General features: G+C 40.9%; 2 protein-coding genes across 4 annotated transcripts in view; one reads left to right on the top strand and one right to left on the bottom strand.

Annotated features, from left to right (window-relative positions):
- The first annotated feature begins 1,311 nt into the window (after positions 1-1,311).
- LOC122656560 (eukaryotic translation initiation factor 3 subunit K-like) lies at positions 1,312-8,659 on the top strand. The gene is made up of 8 exons (XM_043851139.1): positions 1,312-1,532; positions 5,853-5,909; positions 6,007-6,057; positions 6,158-6,220; positions 7,025-7,075; positions 7,151-7,217; positions 8,115-8,197; positions 8,383-8,659. The coding sequence occupies exons 1-8, from the start codon at positions 1,413-1,415 to the stop codon at positions 8,584-8,586; spliced, it is 696 nt and encodes a 231-aa protein (XP_043707074.1). The 5' UTR covers positions 1,312-1,412; the 3' UTR covers positions 8,587-8,659.
- A 2,444-nt stretch (positions 8,660-11,103) lies between these two features.
- LOC122656557 (phosphoinositide phosphatase SAC2-like) overlaps positions 11,104-26,319 on the bottom strand; it is a 52,069-nt gene continuing 36,853 nt past the window's right edge. For all 3 annotated transcript variants that reach the window (XM_043851135.1, XM_043851134.1, XM_043851136.1), the window contains 2 exons: positions 12,662-12,770; positions 11,104-11,472 (listed from right to left, as the gene is read on the bottom strand). In XM_043851135.1, coding sequence (XP_043707070.1) covers positions 11,353-11,472; positions 12,662-12,770 — 229 coding nt within the window. In that variant the 3' untranslated portion in view covers positions 11,104-11,352. The remainder of the gene's footprint in view (positions 11,473-12,661; positions 12,771-26,319) is intronic.

Raw genomic sequence — 26,319 nt, 5'->3', positions numbered from 1 at the left:
AATAGTTGTAATATAACTTGAAAATTGTCTCATTTTTTAACCAATCTGTTCCAATTAGTTTAATATTCTATCAATATTTCTTTTACTTAAGCAAGTCATATATTTTGATCTCAAACTTTTGCTTTGCTTTGTCTCGTGAATAACATAACCGAATGACATAATCGAATTTAAATTGAATATAATAACCAGATGTAATAACTAAATAAGAACTGAATACAAGAACTGGATTGTAACCATATCCAAACCGGAACCGTTCAAGAAAGGTTCTAGTATTCAATTCTAGAACCGCTCCGGGACTTGGTCCGGATCTGGATCCCATTGCCATTGCTTGGAACCGAACCGGATCCGGACCGAATACCTGGTTCCGTACCCAATTGACACCCTTACATATAGATTTTTTTTTCTCTAAGGTTCCCTGACCATACGGTTCGTGAGGTTCTCCTTAGGGATGCTCGACACGTATCAAAGCTGCATCCAACAACTGGCTTTGACAAATACAATTTGCAGAACTGGTTCCCAAGGCTACAGTGACTCTCTCTCTCTCTGCTCTCTCCACTCTTTCCTCAAAACCACTCTCTTCTCTCTCCTCTCTCCACTCTATCCTCAAAACCAGCCTTGTCTCTCTCCTCTCTCCACGTTTGCAATTTTCCAATGAAACAGCAAAGCTGCATCCAAGCTCGGCTTCACCGGAGTTTCTCCAAGGCTCTTCGTTGATTTTTGGAAATAGTATGGAGAGAGGAGAGAGACAAGAGAGAGGAGACGTGAGAGAAGAGACGTCTACGCACTTTGTTGTTTCATTGGGAAATTGCAAACGTGGAGAGAGGAGAGAGGAGAGAGATAAGGCTGGTTTTGAGGATAGAGTGGAGAGAGGAGAGAGAAGACAGTGGTTTTGAGGAAAGAGTGGAGAGAGGAGAGAGAGAAAGTCATTGTAGCCTTGGGAACCAGCTCTGCAAACTGTATTTGTCAAAGCCAACCGTTGGATGCAGCTTTGACATGTGTCGAGCATCCCTAAGGAGAACCTCATGAATCGTATGGTTAGGGAACCTTAGAGGAAAAAAATCCCCATACTAGTGTCATTCAGACATTCCCTTTAAAAAATATTTCCCTCGGTGGCTTATGCATCTTAAAATTTCTTCCTTCAATTCCCTTTGAATTTTTTTTTAACATTTTTACCCTTGCCATACCGATCCATCGATACAAGATCAACTAGGAATCGAACCGGTGGCCATGAGGAGTGGTGTGGAAACTGTGACCCTCCCTTAATTTAAAGATGTTTGATTTATATTACAATTCCTACGTTCGCCCTAAAGCCGACTGTTCTAAAGAAACCCTTGCTGTCCCTCTGATCCTTCTCTGTTTTGTTCCTTCGAACGTTGCAAAGCTTTACTTGCGGCGAATCTCAGAAATCCGCCATGGGAAGAGAACGAGAGGTTCCAAAACAGACGATCTCGTACACGGTTGAACAGCTTGTCGCTGTGAACCCGTACAATCCTGACATTCTTCCCGATCTCGAAAACTATGTGAACGAGCAGGTGAGACTCTGGCATCTATCTCCTCGTATATTGTCTTTCTTTTACATATGTTTCTCTGTATTCTATTTCTTTTGATTCTGTCATTTTCTCTTTTTTAAGAGTAATTAGTTATGGTTCAAGGTGAAGAAGTTACTGGGACTGTGGAACACGAGAACCCCATCCCCCCACCCCCCCCACCCCCAAACTCCGCTCGCTAATATTGTTGGGTTTTGGGGAGGTGGTTCATCTCTGCATCGCATTCAGTATTGGTGTAAGATGCAAAGCTTCCTATAGAAAGGCACTTCAAAAAATCCCCCAAAACTCGTACAAGTTAAAAACCCATAAAAATAAGAAAGGAGTCGATGTTGGAATAAAATGTGGCAATTTATTGACCTAAATATTTGTCAACATTAAGATTGAAATTGATTTTAGTTGTTTGCACATAATCAGGATTTGGACCTGTAACTTATTTGATCAGAGATAGAAGGAAATGTAAGGATTCTATATTAACTCTGCATCTATGTCATTCTGATAGTATCGTTGGGCGCATTGACAGTGTTCAAGAGAGTTATGATAGTGTTCATGACATCAGACACTCCTTTGTATTATCTGCAACATCTTTCTGGGACATATATGTGGTGCAGGAATGGTGGAAAGTGGAGTTTGGTTAGTCCTTGTAATCTCATTGAAGGTATATGTGGTATACAGCCTGAATGTATAACATTCAATCTTTGCTTCAGAAGGTTGCTGGCGCTGGCCGGAATCATGGAACTAACTATCGTACTCTTCAAAGAACGATAGAGGGTGAGGATGTGCTCAGCCAGCACAATTCAAGCTCTTTCTAGGGTTTGTCTTCAAGCTCTTAAAGGCTTGAAAGGGGTGAAGTTCTTCAAGACTTTAAAAAGGAGGAACTCCAAATTCAATTCATATTTATAAGAAAATAAAACCTAAACAAACCCAAATCAATACCAAACCCCCATCTAATTAAGTTCCTACGACTCAGATGAAAAGCAAATAATAAAACCCTAAACTTATTTTACCATGAGCCTACATTAATTAAACAAACTACTCACGGGCTTGGGCTGAGCCGTCAACTGAACAAAAACCCAAAAATAATTAAAATCCTAGAATCAAACTCAATTATAGTTACAAATAAATTTAAAGACATAATAAGATACAATTCCAAGATTGCATCATCCCCCCCCCCCCCCCCAAGATGGAAGAAAACTCATCCTCGAGTTTTAGGGACCATTTTGGCACCTTTCTTTGTCAAGTCAGACACTAAAAAATGAAGAAGATTCCATTTCCTCACTTCTGATTCATTGAGGGAAGCCTTGTCTAAAGATGCAACCAAATCTGGTCCGTTGGTGATGCTCATGGCTTGGATGAATTAAAGTTGAGACGGCAGAAAAGTCATCTCCAGAAATGGATCATCATACGAACTAAAAGTGCTAATCCAATGGGTCTTGTACACACTCTAACAAAAACCTTATAATAACATTACTATTCCTCGTCTTCTCTTCTTCACAAGAAATCTGCACAAAATGGAAACTTTTCCACCATCTTTTCTCATTGCTACACACGAATCGGAAACGAGAATGGAAACAAAGGTACCGTTTGATAACGTTACGTGTGTTTCTGTTCCGTTTCTCACCAAAAACGTATTTTGGTGTTTTTGTTTGCAGAATAACGTTTCTGGATTGCAAAATGGTGTTTGATAAACCTGTTTTGTTTTGCCCATTCTGTTCTTCTTCCTCCTTTTCTTTCCTAATTTCTTTTCTCTGTAGTTGTGACCGAACAACACCAGCAGCAACCCCCACCTTCCCTTTAATTCCCGTGAAATCCCAAACCCATCTTCGATCCCCAGCAGCACCCCTTCCCACCTTGTCCTTCATTTTCACTCGCTCAACACCCACTGCCACACTCATTCGTCTCCTCAGTGTTCTGCTAGTTAAAAAAAAATCAGAACTCTCCCTAAGCCCAACCAAAAACAGAAGATAAAAATCTGTCCCAAATATCAAAATCATCAGATGGAAGTTGTGTGTGTAGCCCAGAGAAATAACTAGAAACTCAAACAATTCGATAAGAACTACAAACCAAAGTAATTATAGCACAGAATGTCAAATTCAACTATTCAATGAAGAAAATAACACTAAACTGAAAACCAAAGTGAGAGGATACAACCCTAGAATCAGAACCAAACCCAATTGAGGAAAGGAGCAATAAAATCTTTTCCATAGACTAATAATTGAAAAAAGAAAACAAGGGTTTGCGAGCAGGGGAAGAAAGCTACAAAAGGAAAAGGAGCGTTACCAGATTCGAATATGCCGACGAGAAAATCAGATCATCGTCTCTTGACCGAAAACGGAGGATGAGATTACGGGAAGATCTGATGAAGGGTTTCTGAGAACCTTTGCCAAAAACCAAAACAAACCGAGCAGCTTGACCTTGATTTGAAAGAAGGTCCAGAGAAGACACAAAAGCACCAACGCAGGAACTTCAGAAAAACCCTAAGCAGATTAATTTCCAGCCCTCGTTTCACAGAACCACCCTCACTGACTTCCCTTTCCGTTGCAAGAATTCAGCCACAACGACCCCAAAAAAAAAAAAAAAACTAGACGAGAGAGACGAGAGAGCAGAATTTTCAGGCAGCTCCAATGAAGACACAGTCGCAGCGGCTTGAGAAGAACCCAGATCAACCGAGTCCCCAGCATTATAGCTGATGGAACCTGAGTTCTTCTCCGATTTCGGGGTTCTGATTTTGCAGGCTGTTCATTCTCAACCTTAGCCATGGATTTTTTGGAGCTCTCACGCTAGCTGAACAGAGAAGAGAAGGGAGAAGGCCGAGAGATGGGTGTTTTCCTGCATTTATCGGGTAACACTTTTTCACATTGGTACACAAAATGGTAAAAACAAGTAATACTTGTTTCTACAAATCTGGTTCTATTGGCATAAATGGCCATAAATTTTGATTTATGTTATCAAAAACACATGAAACAAAACAGATTTATCAAACGGTTTTTCTGTGCTATTTGTGTGCTAGGAACACAAATAGCACAGAAACACCAGAAACATAACGTTATCAAACGGTACCAAAGATCTCAAGGATTTTTGGTCTTCCCTTCTTGGAGATGGCAATCTGGCAGACCTAAGAGCTGCTGTTGGGGGACTTCTTCGTTAAAAATTCTGCAATTATGGAAACTAGCTTTCCGTGTTTGGGCAAGCTACCACAAGCTACAGACATGGAAATAAAAACTGGAATGAAAAATAGATCCTGTTTACCTGGATCCTTCTTTCTCTTTGTTAATCGCTTTGCGAAAAAGGTATGCAACCCCACAAAAATGCCAACCAAAACACAGGGTTCACGATTCTTCTCCATATCTAATCTTGGATTTGTGAAATATTTGCAAACCCAAAAACAAAATTTTGAACCTGCCAACACCGAACGCGCTTGCCTTTGTTGCAGACGGTGATCAGATCACCTCTTTCTTTCTTCACTAAATATTCTACAAAAAATGGAAACCAATTCTGCAAATACTGGAATAGAAGCATGAATGAAAGGAATCAAACAAAATGGTTTGGGGGTCGACCAGACGGTCTACTGGGTGGTCAACCGGTCTATCTTGGTGCAAGTAAAACAATCTTTTAAGTTGAGTCCTGCTAACATGCCATGATGAGGCCAGAAAACCTGTTGTGAATCTGGTTCAAGCCTCATGAAACTGACGTGTTCGTCGACTTCCTCATTCAAGTATTTGTCAAACATTGGAGGTTTGCTAAAATCAACATATGTGATGAATCGATCGTCTACCACATTTTATGTCATCAACTCTACTTCTTGTGTTGTGGATCATCTGTTTGCAACTTCTTCAACACCTCATAATATAGAGTCAATTCAGAAACTTGTTTGTGAAGTTGTCGATTCTCCTCTCCCCTCTCCGAGTTTGAGTGATTCAAAAAAGAAACACAGAAGGACGTTGTGTCTTCCTTCCAACAACCCAGAAGGGAAAATCTGCAGTAGAACTTTGCAATACTTACTCAAGAACAAGCTGAGAACTCTCATTCCCTGCAACTTTCTTTGAGAAGTATTCCATCAGTTGCCTAAGAAATTATCCATTAAGAGAGAGAGAGAGAGAGAGATTAAGCATGGTAATTTATGAATTCTGTCAGAAGATTTAAATGGGAGTCGGCCTAATATTTTGTTATTTCCATCTTAGAGAGCCTTTTGAGTTATCGTAGTTTTCTTAAGTATATATGTGTTGGTAATATATGTCATTTTGTCCAATTCATAATAGTGGAAGTTTTTTTCCTTCCTTTCTCTGTCTCCCTCTTTGTTCAATATAGGTTTCATCTCAAACATACAGTCTGGATGCAAATCTGTGCCTTCTTCGACTCTATCAGGTTGGTAACTATCTAATGCACCCACACACACATTTCTTGTTTGTTAAATGAAGTATTCTGAGTTATTTACATCCGATGAATCTTGTTTATTCTACAGTTTGAACCAGAGCGAATGAGTACCAATATCGTTGCACGCATTTTGGTTAAGGTCTAGTTAAAATGTTTAAACATTTAAGAAGGTTCTCTACCTTCCTCTCCCCTAGTTCTCTTAAATGTCTGGTATTTATGTTCTTTTCCTTTTTGAGCAGGCTCTTATGGCAATGCCTGCACCAGATTTTGGTCTTTGTCTCTTTTTAATCCCAGAACGCGTGGTACATTTCCTTATCCTCTTATTTTGTGTGCTTGTTATTTATTTCTGTGCTCCACTCTGTCAAAGAAATAATATTGATGTGCTCCTCTAGGATCCAATGTGTTGGGGTGTTATATTAAAGGTTCTGTTTCTTGGAAGTTGAAACTAATGTGCCATCAGTGTTTTTTAAAGATTATTGTACTTTTTTTAGTTGTTGGTGAGGTCAGTTTTGCTCACTATTCATAAAAAAGGATAGCTTAGAATTATCTTAGGGGATAGGGTAATGGGGAAAAGAAATTGAATTCTATGATGCTTTTTACCTAGTCAGTCAACTGACAACATAAATGTGAAACACAGAGCATGTTTTTTAGTTCCTATGCCAAGTAAAAGTACATGCACAATAGTTGTCCTAGTTGGTAGACTTACTTGATATGGATCAAACCTATTGGCTGCCAGTCGACCCAATAGTCCACATTGCTCGATTAGTACTCAAGTCAACATGCATATGTATGAAAAATTGCAAATGACTCGTCGATATGCTATCTATACTAATCAAGATCGAATTGGAATTTTAATGCTTCCCCTTCTTTTAAATGGTTCCTTTGCATTTTCATTCCATTTATTTCCCTTTTACTCTCTTTTTTTTTTTTTTTGGGGGTGGGGGGGGGTTGAAATTTGTTAAAAATGAGTAATATTGAATTCCTGAAGACCAAGTGATGGTCCCTTTGTAAATGTTAGCTTTCTTTTGCCCTCTTTTCTCTTTCCAAAGTTTTAGTCATGTGTAGGCTTTAACACACTGCTTCAATTTGGCTCTCTTGATTATTAGCAAATGGAAGAACAGTTCAAGACATTGATTGTCCTCTCACACTATTTGGAGGTATGTCTTTGTTGTCTTTTATATACAATGAAACACATGCTTGGAATGGCCTGAAAGTCTATGCATCCTGTACAGACAGCAAGATTCCGCCAGTTCTGGGATGAGGCAGCAAAGAATCGCCACATACTTGAAGTAGTGCCAGGTAAAATTTGATGTTGTATGTTACTCTTATGTTATACCTTCCTGCTGTAGATTTGGTCCTAAAATGCTGCTAGCAATTTCAAGTTATCGAACATGTAATCCTTGCTGATAAAAGTAGAAATAAAGAGAATAGGAGAGTTATGAGTTCTAAAGGGTGCTGTTTAGTTCATTTGACTAATCAAAGTGTAAGAATTAAAACTGTTAAAGAATATATCATTTGATATGGTTGGTATCTATATTCCCTTGCTTTATGCTGCTTGGGCATGCAATTGAAATTTCTTCTTAGAAAGCACAGGACAGGTGTATATATTACTGGAGGAAACAGAAGAAAACATGAGCCACCTAACATGGAATCTCTTTTAAACTTGGAAATGATGCGGTTTTTTGGCCATGTAGAAGTCTCTATTAGGGCCCAAGTTTAATAGAGATATTATCCATGTCATCCTTTAACCATGTGTCTATTTTCATCAGATTTGTGTTGTGAAGTTTTAGAGCTTTAAAAAAGTCACATTTTGTTTGGTCATGAGCACAGTACATGAACCATTTCAAAAACCAAGGGAAAAGACTTAAATGTGTGTGTGGTTCAGATAGCCTCTTAAACGGGTCTGGTCCAGGTTATTCCACACCCAACCAAGGCTTAGAATGAACAAATGAGTAGTCTATATGGCAAAACAAGCCACTTCAGTCGGAATGCATTCCAATTGTGCTTTAACTGGCCACTCTCATTCTCCCCCCCCCCCCCCGCCGACTTTTTTTTTTTGGGTGGGGAGGTGTGGGGGAGGAAGGATGAGGGGTGGGGTAGTTTTCTTTTCTGTGAATTAGTTTGAAATCTTTACCGACTTATTTCACTATACATTTATTGCTGCCCTGATACATTCTTGTTGTCTAAAAAATGCAGGTTTTGAGCAAGCAATACAAGATTATGCAATTCATGTCCTATCCCTGACTTACCAAAAGGTTCCAAGAGCTGTACTTGCAGAGGTAAGCTATGGTTCCCTTTCCCTTCCATTTAATTTGTCAGTTTTCAATAGATATGGTTGACAACCAATTCTTAGGTTTTGCAGCGGTGAGGCATTCCTATCTAACTCTTAAACTCGTTGAGTATGTTTATCCTACTGGCTTGAGTGGCTTCAGATATTTTTTTGCATTTTTTGATGAATTAACAGGCTATCAACATTGAAGGGCTCTCGCTGGACAAGTTCCTGGAGCATCAGGTTGCCAACTGTGGATGGGCTCTTGAGAAGGGCCACGGTCGGGGCCAGCTTATTGTTCTTCCTCGCAATGAATTCAACCAGCCAGAGCTCAAGAAAAACACTGCTGATAGTATCCCTCTAGAACACATTACCCGGATCTTCCCTATTCTCGGTTGAAACCAGAAGCATGTTTTTTTTTTATGATTGAAACCAGAAGCTTGATTACTCATGAATGTGGAAATTTTGTACTCTTCTATTGAATAGAAATTCTACTCCATTATTGTTCCAACTATCATCTCCGCTTTGTTATTGTAGATCCCCACAACCCATGGGTTCTTTTTTCCTGTATAGATGCTTCGGAATTTTCTTTATATTACCTGAACTTTGTGTTTACAATGAGATCATATCCTCGCCCACCAAATGTCTTATTTTTGGGGTTCCAGGAGGTGGCGATCATTTCGTGCGTCCCTGTATCAGGGTGCAGAATCAGCGTGCGCAACCGGGTGGCGTTCTCTTTACCAATTTAGGGTGGTGGCGGAAGACTTAAATGCAAGGGTGTTGAGCAGTGTTGCTTTTGTCCTATCAAACGCTGTTCGAACATCAGTTTTGGTAGGTGCATTGACCATTTAGTGCTGCGAAGTCAATTTATATAGCTTTGCTAGTTGATACTCGTCACATTGTTTAGAAAACCATCTTTGTACTCTAGTTTGAAGGATTTTAATCCTTCCCAATTCCTGAAGTTTGGCAGTGCGTCAGTATTAGGTGGAGATGTTGGCACCTGGCAGCTGTCGCATCCAACAATCCGAGCTCATTGATATCAGATTAAAATCCGTCTGTACGATGCACTATGACAATGAAAAAGCATTTTCCATCGTCAGATAAATCGAGAAGTGAGAACATTGCAAAATTATCCTCTCTAATTCCTTAAAAGTGTGGTAGTGCGACAGTGCTAGGTGGAGATGTCGACACCTGACAGCTGCCGCATCCAATGGTCCGAGTTCATTGTTATAGACCGTTGGATGCGACCGCTGCCAGGTGTCAACATCTCCACCTAGCACTGTCACACTGCCACACTTTAAGGAATTGGAGAGGATTATTTTGCTCGTAGGGGCATGACATAGCAAAAACGTTTGGAGCTTCACCGCCTTTAGGAAAGCTAATTAGTGGGCTACAAAGTCTACGAACAATATCTTTCCCCGACTGCAACGTGTTGTTAAGTGAAAATTTCTGTCAATCTCCTATACTTCTCCTGTAATATCCATAGTTGGAAAATTAGGCTTTGACTATGGCGAGCCACCCAAGTCGAGTCAAAATTTTAAAAACCTGGTCAAGAATCATGTAGACTAGGTCAGGGTAAAAACTGACAAGACTTGGTCATAATCGTTCGAGTCAAATAAGAATCGGTATTTTTACCTGAGTCATGACAAACTCAACTAATTTAATCATTTATTAAAAAACCAGAAAACCGATTCACAAAGAATCTGAGTTGAGTAAAATAGTAAATCCGTATTTAAAACAGTAAGAAATCCTCAACTCTTCGGCTTCCTTTCTCTTGTTCAATGATATGAACTCAAAATGCATTGATATGTGATTCCTTTATTTTTCTAAATTTTTTTATTTTTTACTAATTTATAAATATTTATTGTATTACATTTAAAAAAAAAACCTGATTCGTCTTGACTAGGTTTGACAAGGCCTAGTCACCAGGTTTTTCTGAAAGGCAAATCGAGTCAAACTATTTAATTTAGGTTTTTCTGAAAAGTGAGTTGAATGAAAATTTCCCAATCAATCAATCTATTTTTATTTCCCCAGAACAGTGAACTTCAAGCTCTCTCTCCCATTGTATTGTAGAATAGGGAAGTAGTTCTCTGTCCGGGAGTGTGGCCTACGCCAACACTCCCACGTGTCTCTGTCTCTCCTCAAAACAAGGAGACAGAGGTGTCTTTTTATATGAAGAGGAGAGAGATAGACTCATGGAAGTGCTGCCATAGGCCACACTCCCGCACAAAGAACTTTTTCCCTTTAAAATAATACCTGAATTATGTTTCCATTGGGCAAGTTATCCGACCTTTCCTTTCCTATTTGAGCTTGTTCAATTTATTAATGTCGTTCAATTGAACTAGTTTGTTTGTAGTACTATGACTAACTAGTACACAATTGAGGATATGAAACACCTTATCCCCACTAGTGAGGTTTAGCTTTAAACTTGTTTTGCCATACATCACTATTGAGAGAGAGAGAGAGAGAGAGAGAACTGTCTTTCTAAATACGAGCCATATGATTGGATGTCCTCTTGATAGACTTAATTCCATTCAAAATGATGCTTATTTGAACTCGGACTGTTTTCAAGCTGCCATGATCAAACTACAAAATCTTTCTTCATCTCCTCCCCCCACCAAAAAATATAATAATAATCTTTGCAGAAAATTCATGCTGTGCAGGAATCCCTAGTTAAATATTGTCATGGTGAAACTCAGATAAGAGAAGCTTTTTGCAGGATCAGTATTTTTTGGTACCATGAGAGTATCAAAAAGTAAACGGAACAAAAAATGCCCTAAAGTGAAGGTTGAATAAGCAGAATGTCTTTATAAATATTTACAAGAATATGAACTCTGCAGTCCATTAAATTGGGGAAGAAAAAGGGAACAAAGAGCTCCAAAAAGAATTTCACTGTCCCTATTTACGCTGTTGTACTTTTTCTTTCGGACTTTGACCAAGGTTTTCAGGATTGAATATACGCAGCAAATCATACATGAAAGCCAATCAGGCCTTTCTTAAACAGAGATTATCATACAAAAGAATGCCGGTACCACTGCATTTGTTGCCGCCCCTAATTTCCTTTTTCATTCCCTCCTTGGTTCCTACTTAGGGGCTGGGCATTCTTGACAGGTTGAGTTAGGTAAAGCAGGGGAATAAAGACTGATAAGGAAAATTTGGTGGGCGTCAATGACATAGTGTCTCTCCAAATGTCACCCAACGCACAAAGCTGTCAGAAAATTCATCCACAGTGTCTGAACCCTGAGCAGCATCATAAGATAGGTCTGCTTCCGTCTGCCCTCTTCCCTGCAGAAATAAAAGGGGAAATGAAGAGGTGGAAAATTTTAGATGAAAGAAATGTTTCTTCACCTAAATATATCCCTTGGGAAGAAACGAATAAACAAATAAAAAAAAAGTAATTCAGTTTAATATCATTACATTTCACTTCCTCCAGATTGTCCTCCTAAACGGTGAACAGTTAACTGTTAAATGCATGGTTTAAACATGGAACATTTACAGCTGCAGATTGATTAAAGGACTGAAACCAGGTGCTACCCCTACAGGTGCAAGTCCCCTGGGAAGGAAGGCTTGGATTCATGCAGTCCTAACATTTGCATTTTTTGCACGAAGCTAGGGCTGCAGCTTTTATTGCAACAACAACAAAAGCAATGGTCCCTCCAAGTGTACAAGTCCATAAATCTTAAAATAGCCTTCTTGTTTTTCCGTTTAGGGGAGGAGTTAAAGAAATTTAGATCCTTTCCAGTGGACCCAAATGCATCACAACAACCAGTGTAGATAAAGGCTACCAAGTATATTGTATTGTCCAGTCAAATCTGGTACAGCACCTTCAGTCACAAGTTGGCTCAAGTCCTGGCAAACCCACAATCAAAGCTGCCCTTAGGTTCACCTTGAGCACTGACAAGATGCTCCCCTAAAAAAATTTGCATAAAACAAATTTTTCTTCGGGGGGGAGCAAGGTGGGGGAGGGGGGCAATGACTCAAAAAATTCTGCAGAGAACATGACGTAAATACCACAAAAAGGTTAACAGAAAAAACATGGGTTTATGGGTTCCCCACACCAAAAGTCTACAAACTCTTGAACTTCACTGATTATCTACAGACTCATAGTTCTTGACCATCCAAGATGTGTAATAGTTACAATGATCTTCTGAAGGTTCTATTCTGGTTCTGTATCCAAGGACCCATGAAGTCTGCACAGCCCACTCGCCACTGAGTGATGGTGCCTTTTATTTTTCTTTACCTTCCACATAGACTAACAGTTTCAAAAAAAGTAACAATAATTCAAACGCAGAATATAGACACTGATAAATCTGCAGGGATGGTGGGGGTGCTACTGCAAAGTACAAGTAGCATTATAGTGGCTGTGATCCCAGCTGTGCAGTAATGCATGCCAATACAGGGGTGGGTCCCAGTGCACGACAGGGATCGAAGCTGTTGTTACGCCCTTGAATTTTCCATAAAATAATATACTCACCTTCATGCTGGATCCATATTCGCTTTGAGGTGGAGTTGTTTCCATTGTTATTCCATCCACAACGTTTTCTGATGACAAGCCCGTTGTTGGAGAGTTAATGAGGCCAGACCTGCAGACATTAGAAATTACTCAATAAAGTTTCTCATTAAAGCATTCCTAAATTCCTACAAGCAAATTTATTGTCAGGCCAGTTTGCAATAGACCCTGTCCTCAAATTTGGAGTTGCCATTATTTCAAAAAATGATACAAGTAATCCAGGAATAGGGGCATCCAATATGGCAAGGACATCCTATCCATCAGATTAATAGACTTCAGACTTTGGATCAAAATTTTCATGGTCTAAGACACTGCAACAGATTTGTTAGGATCCTGATGGAATCATTTCCCAGCTATGACAGCTTCAAAGTAAGCCATTCTCTTGCAGGCAAATCTGGAATGTAGTCCGTGGTTGGAAATTTTGGTTGAAAATACTGAAATTTCAACGACTTATCTTGGTTTCGACCTTGATCAAAACGAAATCACCAGCAACTTGACGGGTTTACAAGGTTTTGGTCGAAATTTCGGCGAAATGTAAATGGTCGAAATTGTGTAATGCTCGTCAATTTTATGGTTCTTCGTTCCATTTGCATATTTCAAAATGTTTTATTGAATGTTGTATGTTATAAGACTAAATTATGTGAAGATAGGCTATATAAGGAAAAGGATACATTAGGCCACGGCATACACTAGCAACCTAGGGTTCGAAACCAGATGGTGGATGATTGAAAGAAAACCTCCCAGACAAGATCCCAAGACAAACCCCACTCAGAACACTCCAAATTTGACTGAAAATCAAAACCTCTCAAATTATCATCACTCTAAGAAACAATAGCCAATAGAAAGGATAATAACCCTTCAAAGAAAGGGAATGGTCCGATGAGTGGTTTGGAAGTAATTTAGAAAACAGTGACCTCACGGGCGGAGATCCCTGAGATGGAAATCTGATATTAAATTCAATCCGACCAATGGATTGGTCTGAAATCCAGCCTAGCCTCGACTGGAATCCCACCAGCCATTTGACACTCACAGAATAAAAGAAAAGGCTCAAACCAAAATCTTATCAATCAAATTCGTGTACAAGGCTGTAGCCCTTTACAAACTTATATAGAATACTCAAAAATAGACTCAAACACTAAAAAAGAAAGGTCTAACCCAATCCTTAACTAACAAGGTAACATAAACTGATTAGGGAACTAAAATAATGAAAGAAATTGACTCAAAACATGACTCTAACTAAACTAACGAAGTAAATTCCGTTTTCCTACTTTCTACCCATCTTTTAGGCTTCATTAAATTGGCCAATTACAAAGTAAAGCCATGGGATCAAAAGCCCAACACCTACATAACCCAACCGAAAGCTTATTTTCAATAAAATGTGACCTTAAGGTGACTTATCCGCATCATCAAACTTTTACTTTGCGGGGGAAGGGTTCAATCTAACGATTCAAACATGTATATGTTAGCTATATGGCCAGAATACCGTGGGGGTATTCTGGTCCTCTTTCTTTTGTTATTTTATTTATTTCGTACATGTGGTTTAGTCCCACATTGCTAATGTACAATTGTTTCATCCTTCATTATGATTATAAATAAAGATGTGCTTGGGATGACTAACTCATTCAAGCATCGAGTTCTAAATCTGGTCCTCTTAACATGGTATCAGAGCAGGATTAGAACTCAGATTGCAATTCACGATCTCCTTCCTTCTCTAATTCTCGATCTTTCTCCCTTTCTCTTCTCTTCTTCCCTTTGTTTCGTTTTGTTCTTCTCTGTCCCATAGGGCAGCACTGATGAGGTGATCAATTGATCCAGCTGCTACCCTCCTTTACCTCATCCCATGATATGAAGATTTGATCGATTGGGTGCTGCACTCTCTTTGCTGTGAATATTGAAGACTTCAGCCTTCGTTGGACAGAAACCCTCTATACAACAAGGGATTTGTTCACTATATTGGAGCTCCAGACTTGCAGCAATTTATTATTCCAGCACCTGCAGCCTCTCAAGGTCGATATTTTTTCAAGATTTCATGGTTTTTCAAAACCCTGACAATAGTCGACATTGGGGTTTTATATATCAGTTGATTCTGAATTTTTGAGGAGTGATTCTCCTCTGGCCTAGACTGATTCGACTGCAATTTCAGCCTCAATCCACTCACTGGTTGGGCATCTTCTCCTCTTATCGATTTCAGCACTTTCAGGGTTTTGTTCAAAACCCTGCAAAAATCGATCTCAAGGTTTCCTCTGTCTGGTATTGCTGATTTTTGGAGATATTTATTCCTTCATTATTAGAAGGCTTTCATCATTGTTGCAGCCCTTATCGTGGAGATTTTCTTGGGTTTCTCTTCACAACAGCCCTTATCTGCGATTTGGAATTCTTCACTGTCGTCATGGGTGACTCTGTGGATTCGACTGCTACTTCTGTGGGTGATGGAAACAGCAAACCAGATTACCTTACTTTTTCCCCTAATCCAATCAAGTTGGATGGCACAAATTACCTGCTTTGGTCTAGGTCTGCCTCCTTTGCCATTGCAAGCCGTGGCCTTACTGGTCATATTAGGGGAACCACTGCTATGCCTACTAAGGTTGAAGCTGCTCAGGACAAGTGGCTTGCCAACAATGGAGTTCTTATGTCCTATCTGATCGGTTCTATGACTACAAAGCTACAACACAATTTTCTTCTCCTTGACACAGCCGCGGAAATTTGGGCTGCTTGCAAGGACTTATGGACAGCTTGGCAATGATGCCCAGGTCCATGAAATCAGGAAGAAGGACCTTCACACTACTCAGGGAGAGTTGATAGTCTCCAAATATTATGCTACCTTGCGCAGCCTTTGGCAACAACTGGACCATTTCTCTGACTTTCACCCGAGTACAGCTATTGATGTTGCCTCCTATAAGAAGCATGTGGACAAGATTAGGGTCTACGATTTTCTGGCTGGCTTAAATGTGGAGTATGATCAGATTCGTGTTCAAGTGTTGGGCCATAAGCCTTTTCCCACACTTGAACAATCTTATGCCTTAGTGTCCTCTGAAGAGAACCGTCGGGCTGCCATGTTGCATCCTCCTGTTCTGACAAATCGGCACTCCAGGCTGCTGCCCCTGCCACTCCTGCACCTAGTGGCACTGCTTCTCTTGGTGATTCTACTACTGGGTCTGTTGTTTGTGAGTACTGTCACAAACCTTACCACACCAAGGAGAAGTGCTGGAAACTTCATGGGAAACCGGCTGACTTTGAAGCTAAAAGGGCTGCCAAGACCAAGACAAAGACTAAGACCAAGACCAAGGCCCATCAGACTGAGACTGTTACTGCGGCCCCTGCTACTGACCCTGGTCTATCCCAGGATGATCTACAGGCACTCCTTCGTATGCTGAGGTCTTCCGCTGTTGCTTGCCTCTACTACATCAGCTACTACCAATTCTTCTGCTACTTCAGGTTCCCACTTTGCCCGGTCAGGTATTCCATTTGGGGGTCATTGTGCTTATGTAGCTTCACATCCTTGGATCATAGATTCTGGGGCTACAGATCATATGACCGGTTCCTTTGGTTTGTTTCATAGATATTCTCCCACTTCTGGGAAAGACAAGGTCAAGGTAGCTGATGGTTCCCTTTCTTCTATATCTGGAAAAGGAATCATCAACTACACTTCCTCTCTTCCATTAACTTCTGTTTTGCATATTCCTAATTTTACTACTAACCTTCTTTCCATTAGTAGTATTACTCGTGATCTTAACTGCAAAGTCACTTTCTTTCCTTCTCATTGTGTGTTTCAGGATCTTGACTCTGGGAGGACGATTGGATTGGGTAAAGTGCACGGTGGGTTGTACCTGCTTGATGATGGTCGCTTCTCTCCACCACCATTGCCTTCTCCACTACACCAGAACTCCATGGTCTCTTCTGAACTCTACCAGTGGCACTCTAAGTTAGGTCACCCCCCTTTAGGAATTTTAGCACATTTATTTCCTAGTTTGGTCACCCTTCGTACTAAGGATGACTTTTTTTGTGAGGCGTGTGTTCTGGCCAAACAGACACGTTCAAATTATCCTATTTTAAATAAAAGGAGTTATTCTTGCTTTCAATTAGTGCACTCTGATGTTTGGGGCCCTAATCGTAAACCCTCTATTTCTGGTCATCAGTGGTTTGTCTCTTTCATTGATTGCCATTCTAGGAACACATGGGTGTATCTTTTGCACACAAAAAATCAGGTTTTTTCATGTTTTCAGCACTTTCATAAAATGGTCCAAACTCAGTTCCAGGCAACTCTCAAAATATTGAGAAGTGATAATGGGACAGAGTATAAAGAATCACAATTTCAAAAATATTTAGCTGACCATGGAATCATTCATCAAACTAGTTGTGTTGATACCCCTGCCCAGAATGGTGTGGCAAAAAGGAAAAACCGCCACTTGTTAGAAATGGCCAGAGCTTTGATGTTTGCGAAAAATGTCCCGTCTCAATATTGGGGGGATGTGGTTCTTACGGCGGCCTATCTCATCAATAGGCTGCCCTCTAGGGTACTTAACTCCCGTAGCCCCTCTGATATTTTGATTGGTAATTCCTCCTTTATTGTGCCTCCCAAGGTGTTTGGTTGTGTGTGTTATGCTAGAGATACCAAATCTCCAGGCAAACTTGAACCTCGGGGGCTCCGTTGTATTTTCTTGGGTTATTCTCCAACCCAGAAACGCTATAAATGCTACCATTCCCCTTCCCGCCGTAACGTGGTTAGTATGGATGTTATTTTCCATGAGTCCATTTCTTATTATTCTTCGCCACCTCTTCAGGGGGAGAGTGCTGGTGAAGATGTGGCTTTCGAAATTCCTTTACCTGAGGTGCCTCTGGCTGCTGCCCAGCCATCTTTACCACCCTCGGCTGCTGTCCAGCCCCCTTTACCACCCACGGCTGCTACCCATCCTACTTTGGAGACTGCCCAACAACCTCTAGTTGTTCCTCCCTCACCTAATGGGAATCCTTTACAGGGGGAGACCATAGAAAATAGTGTTGTTAATATTCCTATTCAGGGGGAGCTGACTCCAGTCCAGAGAACTATTGGTGAATTTCAGAAGAGAATTGACAACTCCAACATGATCACCTATACAAGAGGCAGATCCACCAGAGGGTAATTGCATCCCACTGTAGCACCAGTACCCATCCAATTGCCGGCTCCAGACACAGATCCTACATCTCCTGGTAATCCATCTCCTTCCGACCTACCTATTGCACTTCGCAAAGGTACTAGGACTTGCACTTTACATCCCATATCTCATTTTGTTTCTTATAACTCTCTTTCTCCCTCTTTTCGTGCATTTGTATCTTCTCTTTCCTCTATCTCGATTCCTAGAAATTGGCAGGAAGCATCTACAGATGGAAAGTGGAAGGCTACAATGTTTAAAGAAATGAGAGCACTACACAAAAATAATATGTGGGATCTTGTGGCTCTTCCTCCAGGGGAAAAACCAGTGGGATGTAGATGGGTCTTCGTGGTTAAACAAAAAGCTGATGGCTCGGTGGATAGGTATAAGGCAGGTCTGGTTGCAAAGGGGTTCACTCAGACTTATGGAGTTGACTATCAGGAGACCTTTGCACCAGTGGCAAAGCTCAACACCGTCAGGGTGTTATTATCTTCTGCTGCAAATCTTGGGTGGGATCTTCAGCAATTCGATGTCAAAAATGACTTCCTCCATAGAGAGCTTGAGGAGGAGGTATATATGGACCTTCTATGGACCTTCCACCAAGTTTTTCTGATGACAGGACTAAGGGCAAGGTTTGTAAGTTGAAGCGTGCCCTTTATGGTTTGAAGCAGTCACCTAGGGCCTGGTTTGGCAGATTTCATAAGGCTATGATTTCAGCAGGTTACAAGCATAGCAATGCTGATCACACTTTGTTTATCAGACGGCTTGGTAACAAGGTTACTCTTCTCATAGTCTATGTGGATGATATTGTGGTCACGGGTAATGATGATGCTGTAATCAGGGATTTGAAAATTCTTCTTGGCCGTGAGTTTGAGGTTAAAGATCTTGGTCCCCTAAAATATTTTCTAGGGATAGAAGTTGCTCGATCTTCAAAGGGCATCTTTCTTTCTCAAAGAAAATATGTCCTTGATCTATTGACTGAGACAAGCGTACTTGGCTGTCATCCTTCAGATACTCCTATGGAAGCTACTACAAAACTTAGGGAGAAAGAGGGTGAGCCGGTTGACAAGGGTGCTTATCAGCGGTTAGTGGGCAAACTAATCTACCTTTCTCACACACGCCCTAACATTGCAGTTGCTGTAAGTTTGGTGAGTCAGTTCATGCATGATCCCTATTCCTCTCATATGGATGCAGTCCATCGTATTGTGAGGTATTTGAAGTCTGCTCCGGGAAAGGGAATCCTTCTATCTCCTAATGGTCACTTGAAGATTGAAGCCTATACTGATACCGATTGGGCTGGTTCTCCTGACAGGAAATCTATCTCTGGCTACTGTTCCTTTGTGGGTGGGAACCTTGTCACATGGCGTAGCAAAAAGCAGAATGTTATGGCAAGGTCTAGTGCTAAAGCCGAGTTCCGCGCAATGGCACAAGGAATTTGTGAACTTCTGTAGCTTAGAGGATTATTGCAGGATATTGGTGTTGTTGTCCATCTTCCTATGATGCTTTATTACCAACAATAAAACCGCCATTAGCATTGCTCATAATCCTGTCCAGCAAGATCGTACTAAACACGTGGAGGTTGACCATCATTTCATCAAGGAGAAGCTTGAAGCCGGCCTCATTTGTGTTCCCTTTGTGAAGTCCACTGATCAACTGGCTGATGTGTTCACTAAGGGGCTGAGTAGCAAGCTGTTTCATCCTATCTTAGTCAAGTTGGGCATGCATGATATATATGCACCAACTTGAGGGGGAATGTTAGCTATATGGCCAGAATACCGTGGGGGTATTCTGGTCCTCTTTCTTTTGTTATTTTATTTATTTCGTACATGTGGTTTAGTCCCACATTGCTAATGTACAATTGTTTCATCCTTCATTATGATTATAAATAAAGATGTGTTTGGGATGACTAACTCATTCAAGCATCGAGTTCTAAATCTGGTCCTCTTAACAGTATACATGCTTAAATAGGCACTACATGAAGTTTCAGGCCTGTTAGAAGGGTAGAGAAGGGAACTTATCCTTCTCGGGATTAGCGTCAGAGAGTCTAGCGCTAATACCGATAAGAGATCCCTCTCTTCTCCTTTTTACCTTTTTTACTTTTCTGATTTCCCCTTTTTGCCCCTGTACAGCTTATCTCTATATGAATTAATTTTTCAGGGCTCTCTCAATAACGAGAGTCTTGCTTGCTCTCTACTCTTATCTTCTTCTTCTATTAACATGGTATCAGAGCATATCTGATCCAAGAGGGCACACTTCTACTATTTTATATTAGTTCCTTTCTTATCTCTACAACTGAAAGAAGACGTTGGATTAGCTTCAAGCAGATTTTGAAGACACTTTACAGTTCTTCCCTGTCGTAGGGGGTATATTACCCCATTTCTGACTCTTGAAGGTTTTCGGAGGGTGCAGTGATGATTTGAAGACATTGATTCTTATTGAAATCTCAGGTTTGATGTCTTTCGTATTGGTTTATGGTTGTGGATTGATTTTCTGGACTGTGTTGATGTCTCTATACTGCTTTGAATTGATTTTTGGGGTTGAATATGTTGCTATGCTGCTGGATTGGATCTTGGTCTTGATATGGCATCGATATCGATATTTTGAATCGATTTTTTGGGGGATATTATTCTGCTGGACTGTTTCTATATGCTACTGGTTTGCTTTTCTGGGCTGCGCAATGTTTGCTTGATATGCTATACACTTCGGCTGGTTCCTTGATAGATTTTTGTGCATTTTTTATGCTTCCGTTGAATTGATGAATCGATTTCTGGGGGTTATTTGAGAGCTGCAACTGTCTGTTTGGTATTTTCTTGGTGTTCCTCTTTGGTGATCATTATGGGAGAGACATCGAAGGACACCAAGGCTATGACTGAGGTCATATCATCTTCCCCAAATTTTCTGACCTCCAAGAAGTTAGCAGGCAGTCAGAATTTTCAGCAATGGCAAAAGATTGTGACCCTGGTTCTCACAGGGAGGGATGAGAAATATCCCTTGACTGGCAAGAAACCTGCTAGCATGGATGCTGACACATGGGAGGTCATTGATGCTCATATCTTGGGTCAAATGTTGAACTCAATGGATAGTACTATTGTAGATCTTGTAACCCATATTAACACTGTCAAAGATTTATGGGATTACCTGGCCGTCTTATATTCTGGACACAACAATCTATCCAAGATTTATGAACTCTCCCAAGAGTTTTATCGAGTTGATAGGAAGGGTTGACCCTTGACCCAACACTTTGCTGATTTCAAGAGAATGTATGAGGAGTTGAATACTTTGCTGCCCATTACTGCTAATGTTACCCAGATGCAACAACAGCGTGAGCAACTTGCAGTTATGAGTTTTTTGGGCAGTTTGGGCCCTGACTTTGATTCAGTACAATCTCAGGTTCTTGGAGGTGTTGAAGTTCCATCTCTTGCAGACACCTTTTCTCGAGTTCTTCGCATGTCTCGTGACACTACTCGAGTCTCTCCTAGTGATAGTGCCGCTCTTATGAGTAGTGGCCGCAGTGGGGGTTGTCAGCCTGTCAAGTCCCCCCCAGCTGCACCTTCTGCTAGTACCCGGATCTTTATCACCCCCAGTACTGGGGGCGTCCTGTGGGCATCGTGGGCGCAGCACGATCCATGTGTGCACGGTGGGGCCCACTGTGCACACATGGATTGTGCTGCGCCGCACGATGCGCTTTGGACCGCCCCCAGTACTGGGGGCGATAATTTTCCGCTAGTACCCATGACATACCTGAGAGGTCTGAGAAATCTGGTCTTCTAAGGACTTGCCATCATTCTAGCAAATCTGGCCACATTCAGCGTTATTGTTGGAAGCTCCATGGCAAACCCCCACAATCCAAGATTGCTAACACTGCTAGTGTTGATCCTGCAGCCCTACTTGTACCTATTGAGGACCGTCGTGTGACTTTGACTATGACAGAGGAGGAATATGCTCGCTACAGTCAGAGCAAGGCTGCTCAGGACATGTCTTCCACAGCTACTTTTGTCTAGAAAGGTAATGCCACTGCGTGTCTCTCCACTTCTAGGCCCTGGATTATTGATTTCGGGGCATCGGATCATATGTCTGGCATCTCAGATATCTTTTCCTCTTTACAATCTTCTCATTCGAGTGTTACTTTAGCTGGTGGTTCTTGTGCCTCTGTCCGAGGCACTAGTACTGTTCAGCCCACCTCTTCCATGTCCTTATCTTCTATCTTGTGCTTACCTAAATTTCCTTTCAATCTCTTGTCTGTTAGCCAACTTACCAATGCCTCCAACTATTCTGTAACATTTTTTCCTGATTGGTGTGTCTTTCAGGATTTGCAGACGAAGAGGACGATTGGTAGAGGCAAGGTATCTGGGGGACTTTATCTTCTTGAGACCTCATCTTCAATTGCTTGTTCCAGCACAGCTTCCCCTCATCAACTTCATTGTTGGCTTGGTCATCCATCCTTACAGAGTTTGCAAAAACTGTTTCCTAGTTTGCGTTCCTTTTCAGTTTTAGATTGTGAGTCATATCAGTTTAGGAAACTCCACCGTGTGAGCTATCTCCCTCGTGTCAACAAACGGGCCTTACATCCCTTCTCTTTGGTTAACTCAGATGTATGGGGCCCTTGTCGTGTGTCTTCCAAGTTGGGTTTTACATATTTTGTTACTTTTGTTGATGACTACTCTCGTGTGACTTGGTTGTACTTAATGAAAAGTCGTTCTGAATTGTTCTCTATTTTCTCTTCATTTATTGCTGAAATTAAGAATCAATTTGGATCTTATATTAAGGTGTTGCCTAGTGATAATGCACGTGAGTATTTTTTTGCCCCTTTATCTGATTTTATGACCGCTCGTGGGATCATTCATCAGTCTTCCTGTTCTGACACACCCCAACAAAATGGTGTGGCTGAACGGAAGAACTGTCACTTGATGGAAGTGACTCGGTCCCTTCTCTTTGAAATGAAAGTGGACAAGTCTTTCTGGGCTGATACAGTGTCAACTGTTTGTTATCTTATCAATCGAATGCCCTCTTCTATCCTGGGTGGGGGGTATTCCTCATGCTTTGCTTTTCCCTTCTGACTCTTTGTTCCCCTTGCCCCCACGGGTCTTTGGGTGCGTTTGCTTTATTTGGGACCATACTCCTGGTTTGTCGAAGTTAGATCCCAAGGCTATTAAATGCATTTTTGTGGGATATTCTCGTGTTCAGAAGGGGTGTCACTGTTATTCTCCCGCACTTCGCAAGTATTTTATTACTGCTGATGTTTCTTTCTTTGAGTCTCGCACTTATTAGCATGAGCCTGTTGAGGATCCTTCCTTGGATGAGGATCTTCCTCTTTGTGCTATTCAGCCTCCTATGCAGCGTCCCGTGCAGCCTCATGTTCAGCCTCCCATCACTAATGGTTATCACCATGAACCTCGTCCAAGAGAAGAAGTTGCTGCCCCCATAGATGCTCTTCCTGCTGCCACGTCTTTATCGTTTGTGGATCCCACCCCTGATCCTCCTTTTTCTGATTTGGATCAGCCCATTGCTCATCGGAAAGGTACCCGTTAGTGTGTTAAACACCCCATTTCTTTTCATGTTTCTTATTCTGGCTTATCTTCTCGCTTTCAATCTTGTCTTTCTACTATTGCATCTCATCCTATTCCTAAGAGCATTGCAGAGGCATTATCTATTCCTGGCTGGAGGACAGCTATGGAAGAAGAATTACGGGCTTTGGAGCATAACCATACTTGGGATCTTGCTCGCTAGGTCTATGTGGTCAAGGTTAATGCTGATGGCTCTCTTGCTTCCCTAAAAGCTAGATTGGTGGCTAAGGGTTATGCCCAAGTATATGGTGTTGATTACTTGGATACCATTTCTCCAATTGCCAAGCTCTCTTCTGTTCGTGTCTTGATCTCTCTTGCCGCCTCTCATCGATGGCCTATTGATGACAAAAATGCTTTCCTCCATGAAGATCCTCATGAGGATGTGTATATGGAGCAACCTCCGGGGTTTGTTGCTCAGGGGGAGTCTGGGCTGGTTTGTAGATTGAAGAAATCTTTGTATGGATTGAAACAGTCTCCGAGGGCTTGGTTTGGTCGGTTTACAGAAGTGGTTCTTGAGTTGGCTTGTCACGATGCAATAGTGACTATTCTCTTTTCTATCGTCAGACAAGTGCTAGAAGGATCTTTCTGATTGTATATGTTGATGATATTGTGATTACTGGTGATGACTCAACAGGCATTGATAGTTTGAAAACTCATCTACAAAAGAGGTTTCAAACTAAAGATTTGGGAAAGTTGAATTATTTCTTAAGGGTCGAAGTGGCTCGATCCAGGAAGGGCATATCACTTTCACAGCAAAAGTATACTCTTGACTTGCTTACGGAGACTGGGATGCTAGGGTGCAAGTCCCTTGATAGCCTAATGGATCCCAATATCAGACTTGTTGCAGATGAGGGAGATACCCTTGATGATCCAGAGAGATATGGTTGGTTGGAAAGCTTAATTAATTGACATTCACTCAACCTGATATTTCATTTCCGGTCAGTGTTGTAAGTCAATTCATGTCATCTCCTAGGACACCTCATTGGGATGCTGTCATTTGGATTTTAAGGTATCTCAAGAAAGCTCTTGGACGAGGGTTAGTGTACACTGATCATGGCCATACATGAGTTGAGAGATTTTCTGATACAGATTGGGCTGGATCACCGATTGATCGGAGATCAACTACAGGCTACTGCGTATTTGTTGGAGGGAACCTTGTCTCATGGAAGAGCAAGAAAAAGAGTGTGGTGGCTAGATCAAATGCAGAGTCAGAATATCGAGCCAGAGCACATGCCACTTGTGAGTTGGTTTGGTTGAAGATGTTATTGACTGAGGTAGGGTTTGAGAGTTCTACACCAATGCAATTATGGTGTGACAACCAGGCAGCAATACATATTGCCTCAAACCCTGTCTTCCATGAGAGAACTAAACACATTGAGGTGGACTATCACTTTTTGAGAGAAAAACTTCAACAGGGAGTAATCTCTCCAAAGTATATCAAGACTGGAGAGCAACTTGCAGATATCTTTACTAAGTCATTAGGAAGTGGGAAGGTTGACTATATCTGTAACAAGCTGGGCATGATTGATATATATGCTCCAGCTTGATGGGGAGTATCAGAGAGTCTGGCGCTAATACCGAGAAGGGATCCCTCTCTTCTCCTTTTTACTTTTTTTATTTCCCCTTGTTGCCCCTGTACAACTTATCTCTATATGAATTACTTTTTCGAGGCTCTCTCAATATACTCTTCTTCTTCTTCTTCATCATTTGACCACCGAAATGGCCATTTCGAGTTGACCAATTTCGCATATTTCGACAATACGTCTGGTCAAAACTGAAATTAGGAACCTTGGTAGTCATTAACTTTCTACCAGTAAAACAATTATCTTCCATTTTCACGAAAAAGAAAAGGACATGGGGTTACAGAAAATGCAAAGAACTGGGTCAGAAACAGTTTTTAAAATATCCTGATTCCCACAACACACGAAGGAACTAGGAAATTAAAAAAATACCCTAGGTTGCTAACAGGCGTGCTGATGTGCCAGTAATCAAACTGTTGCACTAACCATAGTTCTAAATCTCCAAGAAATTTCGCTAATTTCAATATAACCGAGACCAAAAAAAAATTTAAAACAAGCGAATCACAAAACCTGCATTATTTCAGTTGAAATTTCTGTGTTTTGCCAAAATTTTGGCCTATTTTGTGTCGTTTCGGCAAAATGATACTTTCCTGTTCATTTAAATACCTTGTTTCACGAGTTCTTGACCAGAACTCGTCTATTTCGCCAGTCTTGCATGCAGGAAGGAGAAAACAACTAATTTGCTTGGATTTTTGCCACATCTCCTCATCAAACTCCTAGAATATGCTATTGGGGGTTTGCCACATCACTCCAAAGAGATCGGTTACTACCTATTGGTGAAGATTTGGCTACATTCAACAATCTCCAGGTAATGAACTTTTCCCAAAAAATATTTTTTGCAAAAAACAAGATAAATACCCGATGGTTGATGATGGAATTTTTGTATGTCAGACATAGATCGCCTCACGCTGTTAGAAATTTTTTTCTGTTTATATATAATTTTATTTTTTTTTTATGGTTTCATAAATGAATTCTCCTACAACAAATATGTGAAAAAATTAGAGACGATATAAACTGGATCGGGCTCGATTACATATGTTAGACATTGTTGGTCGATCTACTGCCCCACGCAGTCAAAATTTGATCGTGTCGTTAAGAAATAAAAAATAAACCCTAATTAAACTAATTAGAATAGTAGCAAATAGGGATCGAATCCACGGGGAACTGAAAGGCTAAATTTACTAAAATGATGTGAAAGTGGTTTTGAAAAGCAATTTGCAAAATTTAAAACTAAATTAACGACTAATTAACAAAAGTGAGAATTGATGAGAAAAACAGCCTTTAGGTTTCAAATCCCTTTGACATGACTACTTAACTCTGGTACATTCTTCGGTTCATTATAGCTACAA

The sequence above is a fragment of the Telopea speciosissima genome, chromosome 3 (assembly GCF_018873765.1).
Source record: "Telopea speciosissima isolate NSW1024214 ecotype Mountain lineage chromosome 3, Tspe_v1, whole genome shotgun sequence".
NCBI classification, from domain to species: Eukaryota; Viridiplantae; Streptophyta; class Magnoliopsida; order Proteales; family Proteaceae; genus Telopea; species Telopea speciosissima.
Note: the sequence above shows the minus strand (reverse complement) of the source record. Positions and strands in the feature narration are given on the sequence as shown.